Raw genomic sequence first — 13,779 nt, 5'->3', positions numbered from 1 at the left:
AGCTCCTTCAAAGTAAAGGTAGATGTTTGTATTAAAGCTCCTTCGAAATAAAGGGAGATGTTTGTGTTAAAGCTCCTTCAAAATAAATGTTGTTCATGTGTAGTGTGATTATAAAACAGTTATAGGTTCTATATTATTCTATAAGTATCAAAAGATTTCTCTGAGCGTTTTATTTTGAAATCGGCTCTATTTTTTTTTTACTATCTATCTATCTATCTATCTATCTATCTATCTATCTATCTATCTATCTATCTATCTATCTATCTATCTATCTATCTATCTATACATAAACAACACCATTTCCTCTTTCCCTCCCTTAATTATCTCTCTGCTTCTCATTCCTCCTCTCTTTTTCCTTTCTCACTTTCCTTCCTTCCTTCCTCCCCTCCTCTCTCTCTTGCTCTCTCACCCCCTCCCTCCCTCTCTCTCTCAGTCTTGACTCTGACTCCAGCAGCAGCGGACTGGCACTAACACAACAATGAGCTGTCAGAAGACTCACATCTGATAATCCGACTCGGATTAATTCAGATGAATTGACCGTCCAGACTCGTTCAACGTGGATTAAACGTGGATTAATAATCCGATCTAAATCTTGTCTTGTTAAACGGACTTCAACCCGCAGGAGCTGGAGACAGTTGAGGCAGCTCAGGTGAACTTTGACGGACACCTCCTCCTCCTCCTCCTTCACTTTGATTCATGGAAGACACATGGATATAGAAACCTGTTTCACACCTCACTTTCTTTTCTTTTCTTTTCATTTAATTTAATTTAAAAAGTCACATTTTCCTTGTTTTAAAACCGGAACTGGTTCTGGTTCTGGTTCTGCTTCTGGTTCTGCTAACGTTTCCCTCCGTGGACACCGGCTGAGCCTGGACCTCCAGAGCCCCGGGACACTGCGCTCCGAGCGGCCGCTTCCAGAGCTGCTGTCGGCGGCATGGGAGGCTGAGCCGCTCCGCTCCTCTCCTCCGGTTCTCTCTGTTTCTCTCGCTCTCTGTCTCCTCCGTTCACAGCCATGAGGAGGAAACCGGACACGTGCTGAGGTACAGACGGTGATGATGTCATCTTATAGGTGTATTGATTTACATTTGAGAGGATAAGTGGCGTTGTGTGTGTGTGTGTGTGTGTGTCCGTGGGGAGTTGATGCTTTTAGCCCCGGCGTGTGTCGCTGGAGCTGCTGCCAGGGCCGGAGCAAACCTCCAGAGGGGACCACGGGGCCAGGGCTGTGTAGTTAGGACCCCCCCAATTCCATTTTTGGATCAACATATTCTGCACATAAACTTATAAATAAAATTCCTTAGCAAGGCATTGGATGTGGGTACATTACAGGACACAGACAAATGGCTCACACTTTCCCACCGTGGGTACTTCAGCAAGATATATAAACATCTCCTGGATGAGTTTATAACATTTACATTTCAGAAGATGTTGCGACCACAAATCTTAACAATACACTGCATTACAGTAGCCTAAATGTAGATTTAATTAATGTTTGTAAAAAACAAAACAAAACAAAAACAATAGTATATTCAATAGTATAAACTATATTACATATCTGTACATACAAATCAGATCAGAATAACTTTATTGTCACCCAAGGGGAAATTTGTCTTGGGCCAAAAAGTGCTGCAGCCAACATGAGGCACAATTACATAAAACACCTGCACAGAAACCACATTAATTCCATTATAATACAAAATAAAATGACACTAGACTGTCTTTATATACATGCATGGAAACATTCTACATAAGTTACCTGTTGGGCATCAAAACAACTCTATATATCGACACATTTGGTCCATACAAACATTTATGTTTATGTTTATTGTTTATATTGTCACATTTGTTACATATCCATGATCAAGCCTGTCAATATATGTTGATATTATAAACAGAATGTAAATATACAACAACATTTAAAGGAAAACCATCCAGTTAATAAAGAGTTTTATATGTTTGATTATTAATAAATGAGTTAAATATGCATTTAATTCAACATATTGTTAACAAATATGGTTGCAACGTATCATATCATTTGAAAAAATCGAACATCTGTAGCTTTTTTTTTCTTTTTTAGTTTTCTCTACGGAGCGTTTGAGTGTCACAGTTAAATCTGTCAGTTCTGAGGTGGAGGTTCAATCTTTCCTGTTTTTGTGACAGGACGTGTTCAGAAAAAAAACAAAAAAAAACACTAGTCAGTCTAAATCACTTCACTTTCACTCAGTGGGAGGAAGAGGAGGAAGGAGGAGGAAGGGGAGGAGGAGGAGGAGGAGGAGGAGGAGGAAGGAGGAGGAAAGTCTTTTTTTTTGCAGCTCTGGGGAGTTTTTCTCTCACGACTCTCGGCGGCCTCAGGATGACGGCTGTGGGTCGGAGCGTGACGCCGGCCGTTTTGATTTTATTAGATTTTTGGTCGTAGGAGGAGTTTCTGTCGTCGAGGTGACTTCAGGTTGAATCGCCGTGGTAACAGATAGCCGACTGGACTCAGATCCTCAGACTGCGACCGATGAGATCTTGACAGGGACAAAATGATCAATGATCCATGATATCGATCGGTGCAGGTCTTTCTTTCTTGTTTGAATTGAGCAAAGATTCTTCAAGCCGACAGTGATGAAGCTTTTAAAGCAGGGCCGGCTCTACGCAGGGGCAAGAGGGGGCAGCGCCCCCTCAAATACATGTCTTGCCCCCTCAAATCAAAATTTTAGAAGTTGAGAAAGCACATTTTAATATACTCAAAAAATTTGTATATTACAAGTTGACAAAATTATCTGCAGTAGCACAAAAATCCGCCAAAAAGGGGACACTGTTCTGTTCTAAAATGTTCTGTTTGGTTTTTCTTTTTTAGTATTCATAAGACTACCTTTAAGTTTTGTAAATCTTGACCATAGTAGACCCCCCCCCCCCACCAGAAATTTTTCACCCCCTCTGGGTTTGCAATGCATCTTCAGGTATATGCACAACACCCCCCCCCCCCATATAATGTGACTCTTTGCATTACGACAGTAACAAATCTGGGCTCTAAGACCCTGGTTGCCCCCCCCCCCCGGCCCCTAGTTGGACAGGTCTGAAGGTAGAGGTCTGACAAAGTGCAAGCCACTTCTCCAGGTTGGGGTTGGACACATAGTCAACAACCCAATGCAATGAAGTTACTATATAAGCACAGAGAAAAAAAAGTGCTGGAGCATGATGTGTTCACATGATGCCCCCTTCACATTTCTGACTGCCCCCTCATATACGCCTGCCTAGAACCGGCCCTGTTTTAAAGCAACATGAAGAGACTCTGTGATGAGACCTGGAAATAAAAACTAAAATAAACTCTGCATTTGGTCCAAAACCAAAGCCACAGTACCACAGTTTGAGAATCACTGGTTTATTTCATAGGGACAGTGCACCACCAATCAACAGAGTTAAAAGAAAGAGAAACTGTAAAGTGGGCCAGAGTTAGCCAACAAGGCTAGTTCTCCTCCGCTGTCCCTGGCCAGATGTTAAAGGCAACCTAAAAGCCAAAAAAAGGGGGCAACAATTAAGTACTTTCAAAACACAACTTACATAACAATCTACCTAGTAAAAGCTCATAATGAGTATAAGTACAGGTAAGAAGTCTGACACACGGCATAACAAAAGCTCATGCCATGCAGACATAACACAAGAAAAAAACAAAAAACAAAACAGGACATATAAGCACAAGCATTATACAAGCATTGAGAAACAGCACAAATAATGATTGATTAGTGATTTACATGATAAATGATTCTCCACCCAGAAACGTCCACATGCACAACAAAACAGAGCAAAAGACCAAAATACAGGCGGGGGGAGGGGGCGATGCAGACACAGCCCCCACCACACAGGACTAGGAGCCCATAGGTGATGATTAAGACGGATTTCATTTGTACAAGTCTAATGTTTATTTTTGGGCACAAAACTCCAGACCCAACCTTTAAAGGGATAGTAGCATTTTTTTTAAAGTGAGGTTGTATGATCTACAAATAGCCCCTAAGTACTTTAATTGCAGTAGAAGACTCTCTGCACTCCTCCCGTTAGCAACGCCAGCCCATAATAGCCCTGCCCAGAGATTTACAACATACAGTGTTGTGAATGGACCCAAAGAAACGGCCTATTTTCACGGCCTAAAAGAGGTTTTACCTGAAAAAAATACACAGTTCCATTGTTCGCTATAATATAATTTTTTCCAGCCCTTTAAAGTGCAGGAAAAACACAGTTTTTATTTGGACCTAACCAACTCACGTATCCCTCCGCCCAGGGTTAGCGCCCGCCGATCAGCAGTTGGTTAGGTCCAAATAAAAACTGTGTTTTTCCTGCACTTTAAAGGGCTGGAAAAAATTATATTATAGCGAACAATGGAACTGTGTATTTTTTTTTTCAGGTAAAACCTCTTTTAGGCCGCGAAAATAGGCCATTTCTTTGGGTCCATTCACAACACTGTATGTTGTAAATCTCTGGGCAGGGCTATTATGGGCTGGTGTTGCTAACGGGAGGAGTGTAGAGAGTCTGCTACTGCAATTAAAGTACTTAGGGGCTATTTGTAAATCATACAACCCCACTTTTAAAAGAAATGCTACTATCCCTTTAAGATGTGTCCTGATGTGTGAATGTGACGGTGTTTTGTCTCCGTCCTCAGGTCACCCCCATAAATAATTCAGCGGCGGAGGAAGTGGACGAGCTGCTGGGTGGAGGATGGGCGTCTCTCTCCTGCTGGTTCTGCTGGTTCTCCTCGCCGCGGGGCAACAGGTCGCCCCCACCGCCGCCGCCGGGGGCCGATCGGCTCAACGCCACGGGCCGCGACCGCCGCGCCACCCTCGATCGCACCGGTCGGCGCGCCAGAGCGCCGCCGTGCAGCAACAGCAGCGGCAGCGGCACAACGTCACGCTGGGCATCATCCTGCCGGAGAGGAACACCGACTACCCGTGGGCGTGGCCGCGCATCGGGCCGGCGGTGGAGCGCGCCGTCAGGACCATCAACGCCGACGGCGCGCTGCTGCCCGCGCACCGCCTCGCCTACGTCTTCAAGAACAGCGAGGACAAAGGCGGCGTCTGCTCCGAGTCCGTGGCGCCGCTCGTGGCCGTCGACCTCAAGTTCTTCTACGACCCGTGGGCGTTCATCGGGCCGGGCTGCTCCTACACCGCCTCGCCCGTCGGCCTGTTCACCACGCACTGGGACGTCCCCATGGTGACGGCGGGCGCCCCGGCCGTGGCGTTCTACGGCGAGGTGTACCCGTCCATCACCAACACGGGCCCCACGCACAAGAAGCTGGGGAAGTTCGGCCTGCGGATCTGCGAGCACTTCGGCTGGCGCGAGCACGTGGTGCTGATGTTCAACGACAAGAAGACGGACGACCGGCCGTGCTACTTCGCCGTGGAGGGTCTGTACACGGAGCTGAAGAGCGTCAACATCACGCTGGTCGACCGCGTGCTGGAGGAGAACAAGCTCATCAACTACACTCACATCCTGTCTGAGATCCAGAGCGACGGCCGAGGTGAGTCACCGATACGCCGCCGCCACCGCCAATCGTTTTTATTTATTTATTTAAAGGGACAACGAGGAGTTTCTATTTGGTTATAAAAAAGTCTCACGTTAATGTGGATGAATCTACGTTACCACTTGTTAATGGCTCCATTTTCGATAAATATATCGTTTTGTCTCTATCGTTATTTTGTTATTATTAGTGGTGGTGGAAATTCAGAAACTGCTTGATGAAAAACTGTCCCTGAAGGCAACGTGGTTTTGCATGAATTTCCCTCTAAAACAACTCTGTCTGGTAACGTTGTGTTATTATCTCATAGCGTGGTGAATGTGCAGCTCACAACTTGTCCACCAGAGCGTTGTGGAGTTGTTGGATTGTGTATTTGATGAGTTTGATGATGAGGGAAACCAAAAAAAATCCCATTAGCCTCCGTAGCGTAGCTCTGAGCAGCTCACGGCTCTGCTCCACCGTTCTAAAAACAGCTTGCACCGACAATTAAAGGTAACGAACCTACTGCTATGACTATAGGGATTATGGCAATGGGCCAATTTGCCACAATGTTGAACTATCCCTTTAAGGCGACTGCTTTGTTGTGACATCACAAAGTCACAGGAAGTCCTGACGGCTTGTTTTAATTACATTTTATTGAAAGATTGACAGTGAGATGTGACTGGAATGGATTTGATTGGTTGTTATTAATGAGACATTATTATTACTAAGAGACATTGATCTCCATCATGTGAAGCAGTTTGATTATCAGTTATAGATCAGTCTGGTAGAGCAACACATGAACACAGGACCTGGTTCTTCTCTGTAGAAGCTGTTTTAAATCGATACGCTCCAGGTGAGAACACTTAACTTGACTCTGTGTGTAATTATTGATCAGCTCATTGATGATTTCTCCTCCTTTAAGCTCATTATTGACGTTTTGTGAATCCACTGCCTGTAAATGGAGTCGATGCTTCTTCTCGGCTTCCTGTAACTCAGCTCCACGGTTATTCAGTTTGTCTGGACGACGCAGCAGCTTCTTTCTTCATCTAAATTCAGCCTCAGTTTCACTTTAGTTGTTTTTTTTTGTGTTTTTTTTTTGTAATTTCTCATTATTATTGTTTATTTCCGTCCCGTCTGCAGGAAAATGAACCTGATCTGACATGAATATGAGAAATAACAGCAGCTCGGCGGCGTCTGATAAACAGTTAATCCCCCAGAGTTGCCTGCTCATAATCACAGGTTAAGATTCTTATCACGAACCGACGGCCGCCAAACAACTAGAACTAGATTTATTTTTTTCTTTTCTTTTCCAGAAGAAGGAGCTCTTCTGTTCATCTCAGGGGAGTTTCCTCACGAAGACGCCTGCAGACCTGAACAAGAGCTATAATCGCTTTATTCTCTGTTTTTAATTGGAAACACTTCAAATATTCTTGTTGCAGAAAAGTCTTGGAGATGTTATGATCAGGGCCGTTGTATAGGGGAGAAAGGTGATGATAATTCTAGGGGCCCAGCGCCCAGTGGGGCCCATAAAAAACCCCAGTAGTCTAATCTTTGTATGACTGATTTATTCTGCGTAAGACCCTGACTAATACTCATAGTACACTGTAAAAACTCAACATCTTTCCAAGAATATTTGTCTTATTTCTTGTCCAAATGTCTCATTTCTAGTCAAAACTAATCTCTTTCCACTTAAAATAAGACTCATTACCTAAAAATTAACTTGTTTTTAGATAATTTTCACTTAAATTCACAATAAATAGAAAAATCTGCCAGTGAAAACATGTTTTTTGTGCTTGTAATAAGGAAGAAAAACTTGCTCCACTATCAGATTTTTTCTACTTATTCCAAGTGAAAATATGCTTGAAAGAAGTAAAAAAAAAAAGTGTCTAAAAACAAGCTACTTTTAATATGATGTGTCTTATTTTAAGTATAATGAGATTTGTTTTGACTAGAAATTACATTTTGACTAGAAATAAGACAAATATTCTTGCTAAGATACTTGAGTTTTTGCAGTGTAATGCTGCATTAGCATCAAAACAAAGAAGGCTAAATAAAAAACTATAATACATACGTAGTCTAAGAAAAAAAAAAAGGAGAAGTTAGGGTGAGGGGCCCACTTTAGTATTCTTTAAGGGGGCCCAGAATTCCTAGCAACGGCCCTGGTTATGATGAATGTAGGACTGACGCAGTTTGTGCTGTTGGTCACTGAAATGTCACAGAAAGACATTTAATTTCATTTAATTTCATTTATTTATGAAGATGAAGCAAAGACTAAAATGTGTCATTTGTCTTCTGCCAAATTAGAAGATAATTATTTTTCCTGAGCAGCTGACATTTTGGAGATTCAAGGTTTTCCTACAGCAACACAAACACAAACACAAACAGCCCGTCCTGTTGTCATGGTTCCTTCCTGTCCGTCACTCTCTCTGTGCGGTGCCGGTGCCCGTTAACCTCGGCGTTAGCTCTTGATCTTTTGCCGCCGCGGGCATCGTCGTGGTCGTGGTTGTTGTTGCCGTGGCAGCAGCAGCAGCAGCAGAAATATGAGCTGGATCGATGCGTCCACCGGCCAGACGGACGGGCGGACGGACGGCTGCTCGCTGCTGTAAACGACTCTGCCCCGAGGACACGGTGGAAAAGTCGACATCAGAGAGTGATGCAGCAGATTTCCACTGAGGAGACACACACACACACACACACACACACAAACAGACACACACCAACATCCAGAGACACAATGGAAAACTTAACCTCCTCTCAACAACACTTAAATACATCCAGGTTTTATTGAGATTAAAGGGATAGTTCAACATTTTGGCAAATTGGCCCATTGCCATAATCGCTATAGTCATAGCAGTAGGTTCGTTACCTTTAATTGTAGGTGTAAGCTATTTTTAGTACAGCGGAGCGCAGCAGCTGGCTGCTCAGAGCTACACTATGGAGGCTAAGGGAATTTCTTGGTTTCCCTCATTAAACTCATCAAATTCGACATCCCAAAACTCCACAGCGCTTTTGTAGACAAGTTGTGACCTGCACAACCACCACGCTATGAGATAATGACGGAACGATACGAAACAGAGCCGTTTTCGAGGTAAATTCATACAAAACCGCTGATGCGCGTTGCGTTCAGGGACAGTTTTTCAGCAAGCAGTCTCCGAATTTACCCTGTATTTACCTCGAAAACGGCTCCGTTTCGTATCATTCCGTCATTATCTCATAGCGTGGTGGTTGTGCAGGTCACAACTTGTCTACAAAAGCGCTGTGGAGTTTTGGGATGTCGAATTTGATGAGTTTAATGAGGGAAACCAAGAAATTCCCTTAGCCTCCATAGCGTAGCTCTGAGCAGCCAGCTGCTGCGCTCCGCCGTACTGAAAATAGCTTACACCTACAATTAAAGGTAATGAACCTACTGCTATGACTATAGCAATTATGGCAATGGGCCAATTTGCCAAAATGTTGAACTATCCCTTTAAAGCAGAAGTAAGTGATATATTTGTGTTAATATAAGTCTTAAATAGTTGTATCTTCCGACAGCAATCACTTCTATAGAGTGTTTGGTCTGAAACACGGGTCTAACAGTCCCTCTGCTCTGCTCTGAGCCCAGGAGAAAACATTTATCGTATCCTACAGTTTTTATCCAATGAGGAGAGAGAACGGCATGCAGGGCTGTGTGTGCAGCCAAGGGATGCGCCTGAATGTGGCGACGTAGGGACGAGGACTGTTATGGTGCGTTCAAGGCAACCCGTAACTCGTGTTTTTCCGACCTGTGAAGTGGTACCAGTTCGATCTGGTACGAGTTCACCGGTCAGAAGTTACGAGTGGCCGTTATAGTGACTTTCACAGGTAAAACAGGTCGGAGAAACACGAGTGAGTTGCCTGGAACGCTACAAAGTCGTAAGTCGTGACTTGAAGCTGTAATTTACGGTTTCAAAAGCCTGCCTGGAACGCAGCATTAGCCAAAACGACCGGATCGCTTACTTCTGCTTTAAGACTTTTAGACACTACTACTACTTCATCTGTCTTTTATTTTGAAGGGCTGATCTAAAAAAAAAAAAATCTCAGTGTAGTTTTCCATCTCCTCTCTCTTTTATCAGCTTCTCTCTGGAGCTCTGGTAACAACAGGTCGGTGTCAGCCAATCAGAAGAGAGGAGGAGGAGGCTCTGAGCCTCTCTTCTGATTGGCCGACTGTTTTCTAAAGTGATCCAATTAAAAAAATTCAGAGCAGATTTCAGAATAAAACACTCAGAGAAACCAAATCCTGCAAGTTGTTGTTGGTTGAATGGATGGTGTAAGAGCCATTCTGGGCTTTTATTTTTTGGTATATTTTTGTGTCTTATTTTGTAACTTCCGCCCACATAGGAAGTGAGGTGGGGCATACGGTCACGGTGGCTTATTTAAACTGAGCTAAACGATCGGCAGGTGTTGCTGATTGGAAGCAAACAATTCTTTGACCGTGACATGCTGTGCTGTGACATGAAGACCTGTTCCACTGGTTTGTACAAATAAATCCCTTTTTTATGGTAAACTTTGTTGTGGCAATTGGGTTTACTAGCACCATGCACGCGTCAACTATAAGCTAACTACATCAGCAACAGTGAGTGACTCTCTTTTATGGTCCGAGGAAAAGAAGTCACTACATTAAGTCAAAGAATTGCTTCATTTGTGGACTGAGGAAAGCATGGTGGGAGCGAGCGGCCGTTCATGCCGAGTGGAGTGGGTTTGAGCCACGCCACGCCACGCCACGCCACCTTGCTGCCGTCTCCGGGGCCATTGGGGCTGTTGCCACAGCGGAGCTGTCCGAACTGCTGGCCCTCACCAAAGCCATAGGGGCTGCGGTGGGGCGAGGGGAGCGGCTGCCGAGCTGTGGATCGCCGACGGCGCGGAGCGTTTGGTGTGGAGGAGCTGCGGAGCAGAGCTGCGGGTCATCACCGGTGCGGATCGGAGCCATAGGGGCTGCGGGTCGTCATCGGGGTGGAGCGGCTGGAGCTACGCAGTGGAGACAGCGGCTGCGGCACAGAGCGATTGGCGCTGTGGGTCGACAACGGAGCAGCGGCGGCGGAGCGGAGCGGCTGGAGCTGCGGGCACCGTGACTATAGGGGCTGCGGGTCGTCATTGGAGCTGCCAGCTGTTACCGTGGCTATTGGGGCTGCGGTCAGCGGAGCTGCCGGCCGTCACCGTGACCATTGGGGCCGCGGGTCGTGGCTATTGGGGCCATGGGTCGTCAGCGGAGCTGCCCGCCGTCGCCGTGGCTATTGGGGCCATGGGTTGTCGTCGGAGCTGTGAGAGCTAAGTTACCTGTCAGCCGTTGCCGTGGCCATTGGGGCTGCGGAAGGCCGACTGCCACTACTGCCAGCTAATATGAAACATGAACTTGACTGTTTTGATTTGTGTAAATGATGGCTCCTCATATGTATATTTTGTAAATTGTTTTGTCTACCGCCAGAAAGCAATTTAGGGGCCGGTGTAAGAGCCATTCTGGGCTTTTATTTTTTGGTATATTTTTGTGTCTTATTTTGTAACTTCCGCCCACATAGGAAGTGAGGTGGGGCATACGGTCACGGTGGCTTATTTAAACTGAGCTAAACGATCGGCAGGTGTTGCTGATTGGAAGCAAACAATTCTTTGACCGTGACATGCTGTGCTGTGACATGAAGACCTGTTCCACTGGTTTGTACAAATAAATCCCTTTTTTATGGTAAACTTTGTTGTGGCAATTGGGTTTACTAGCACCATGCACGCGTCAACTATAAGCTAACTACATCAGCAACAGTGAGTGACTCTCTTTTATGGTCCGAGGAAAAGAAGTCACTACAGATGGTGTTGTCCAGGTGGTGAGGGGGCGGGGCTTAGTTGTGACATCACAAAGTGACAGGAAGTCCTGACGGCTGGTTTTAAGGCTCAGTTTCTGAATACAGGCTGTGTGCATTTCTCTGTGGACTGAGGCTTTGATACTTTCACAGTATTAATATAGAACCTAGAGCTGCTTTATAATCACACTACACATGGACATCTACCTTTATACTGTATGGAGCTTTAATACAAACATCTACCTTTATACTGTATGGAGCTTTAACACAAACATCTACCTTTATACTGTATGGAGCTTTAACACAAACATCTACCTTTATACTGTATGGAGCTTTAACACAAACATCTACCTTTATACTGTATGGAGCTTTAACACAAACATCTACCTTTATACTGTATGGAGCTTTAATACAAACATCTACCTTTATACTGTATGGAGCTTTAACACAAACATCTACCTTTATTTTGAAGGAGCTTTAACACAAACATCTACCTTTATTTTGAAGGGGCTTTAACACAAACCTCTACCTTGGAGTCACTTCCTGTTCTTGGACATTAACAAAAGACACTTTTTAAATCGATATTTAACCCTTTTGATGAGTCCAAATATCAAAACACCCAGTGACCAACATGATTCATTAAGTTTTAATTATTTAAAAGCAGAATATTGTTGTGAACTTCTTTCCTTTGTCTAATTTGATAGTTAAGTGAAGATAATCTTATTTTTAAACCGCTCAAAAAGAACAAAAAAAAGGGACAATTTGACATTTTCAAGGAGAGTTAGATAACAGTGAGGAGCTGATAATGGACCATGCAGGATGAGCTGTGTGGAGGTTCAGGTTTGTGGGAATAACAGAACAGTTTCATCAATAATTAACCAGAGAAATGAAAACAGAGAAGCTTAAACACGTGGGAACAGATTTTCTTTTTTATTATTTCTCCTCTGCACTCTGGACCGAGCCGCGGTCATAAAAGTGTTTCAGTAATTGAGCCATAAATCCAGCTTCCTCTTCTTCCTCTTCTTCCTTTTTAGTTGTAGTTTAGTTTAAGTTTATTTCGGACATGTTAAAAGAAATAAAACATAATATAGAAATGGACAGACATAACATATAAAAATAAAATAAAATAAAATAATTGAAAATAAAGGTAATTTGATTTTTTTTTTTTTTTTCATATCCGAAAAGGAGTGGGAAGAAGTAAAACTTATTTACTCCCACCCCTTATTCATAAATTATCTATCAAGTTATCTAGTCATTATAATCTATACAGTAAGTTAATTTATGAGTTATTTAACTGGATTTATTCTAATATATTCTTATATTTATATTTATATACATATAGATTTATTCTAACATATGATTACTAGTCTTTATCTCTCTATGTAGTCATATAAAAACATATACAAACACATTCATACACACAAAGACAAACTGAAAGTAACATGAACCGAGCAACAAATAAACTAAGTGGGGAAATAATACCCAAATAAATAATAATAATAAGCACCTTGTGGTTGTCAGACACCCTCATTTCTGTACATACTGAAAATAATTCCTTTGTATTTCTTTTTGAACTGGATTATGTTTGGACATTCTTTTAACCCCACATTCAAACTCTTCTTCAACCGACCTGAGAAGCCAGAGGAGCTAGAAAACAAACGGTTCCCAGTCCTCCTCCTCCTGATGATGACCCGTTGTACCCGGCAGGGTCAGGAACCTGCGCCCTTATATGGAAACTAACAGCCGTCCTATCAGATCTGTAGGCATTTCCTGACAAACAAGCTCGGACTAATTTTACCTTGAGCAGGGGCGGATCTAGGTTCATGGGAGATCCGAGGCTTAGCCCAGAGGGAGGAAAGACAAAGATCTGCCTTTTTTTTTTGTTGTTGTTGTCTTTGTTGCTGACTGTGATAGGCCTACTGGAAATTTCAACATATCAACTTTAGGTAGACAAAAGCATTGTCCTGAAGGATCCACAAACAGGCGATACATCATAAAAAGAGAAAATATAAAACATGATCAGAAGCTACTAAAATAAAAATGATATGGCAGTGCATGTAATCCTGATTGACATCAGCCTCCCTATCCACAGCATTACGCTTTTTAAAAAAAAGGAAATAATCTGAATTTAAACTCAATTTGTCTGACTTACATTTACACAACTCACAAAAAGTTAGGGATATTTGATAAGAATATCCCTATAAAAAAATTCATGCTACACAGTGATATTCTATCATGAGGCCTTTTTAAAGCAGAAGTAAGTGATATATTTGTGTTAATATAAGTCTTAAATAGTTATATCTTCCGACAGCAATCACTTACATAGAGTGTTTGGTCTGAAACACGGGTCTGTCAGTCACTCTGCTCTGCTCTGAGCCGAGGAGAAAACTTTTCTCGTATCCTACAATTTTTATCCAATGAGGAGAGAGAACGGCATAAAGGGCTGTGTGTGCAGCCAAGGGACGCCGTGAATGTGGTGACGTAGGGACGAGGACTGTTATGGTG

At 43.3% G+C, this 13,779-nt stretch overlaps 1 protein-coding gene across 1 annotated transcript in view; it reads left to right on the top strand.

Annotated features, from left to right (window-relative positions):
* Nucleotides 1–989: 989 nt before the first annotated feature.
* LOC146972727 (atrial natriuretic peptide receptor 1-like) overlaps nucleotides 990–13,779 on the top strand; it is a 118,277-nt gene continuing 105,487 nt past the window's right edge. The window contains exons 1-2 of the mRNA XM_085803121.1: nucleotides 990–1,040; nucleotides 4,637–5,491. Coding sequence (XP_085659247.1) covers nucleotides 4,693–5,491 — 799 coding nt within the window. The 5' untranslated portion in view covers nucleotides 990–1,040; nucleotides 4,637–4,692. The remainder of the gene's footprint in view (nucleotides 1,041–4,636; nucleotides 5,492–13,779) is intronic.

The sequence above is a fragment of the Trachurus japonicus genome, chromosome 16, assembly GCF_045865225.1.
Source record: "Trachurus japonicus isolate A0001 chromosome 16, Traja_1.0".
NCBI lineage: Eukaryota > Metazoa > Chordata > Actinopteri > Carangiformes > Carangidae > Trachurus > Trachurus japonicus.
Note: the sequence above shows the minus strand (reverse complement) of the source record. Positions and strands in the feature narration are given on the sequence as shown.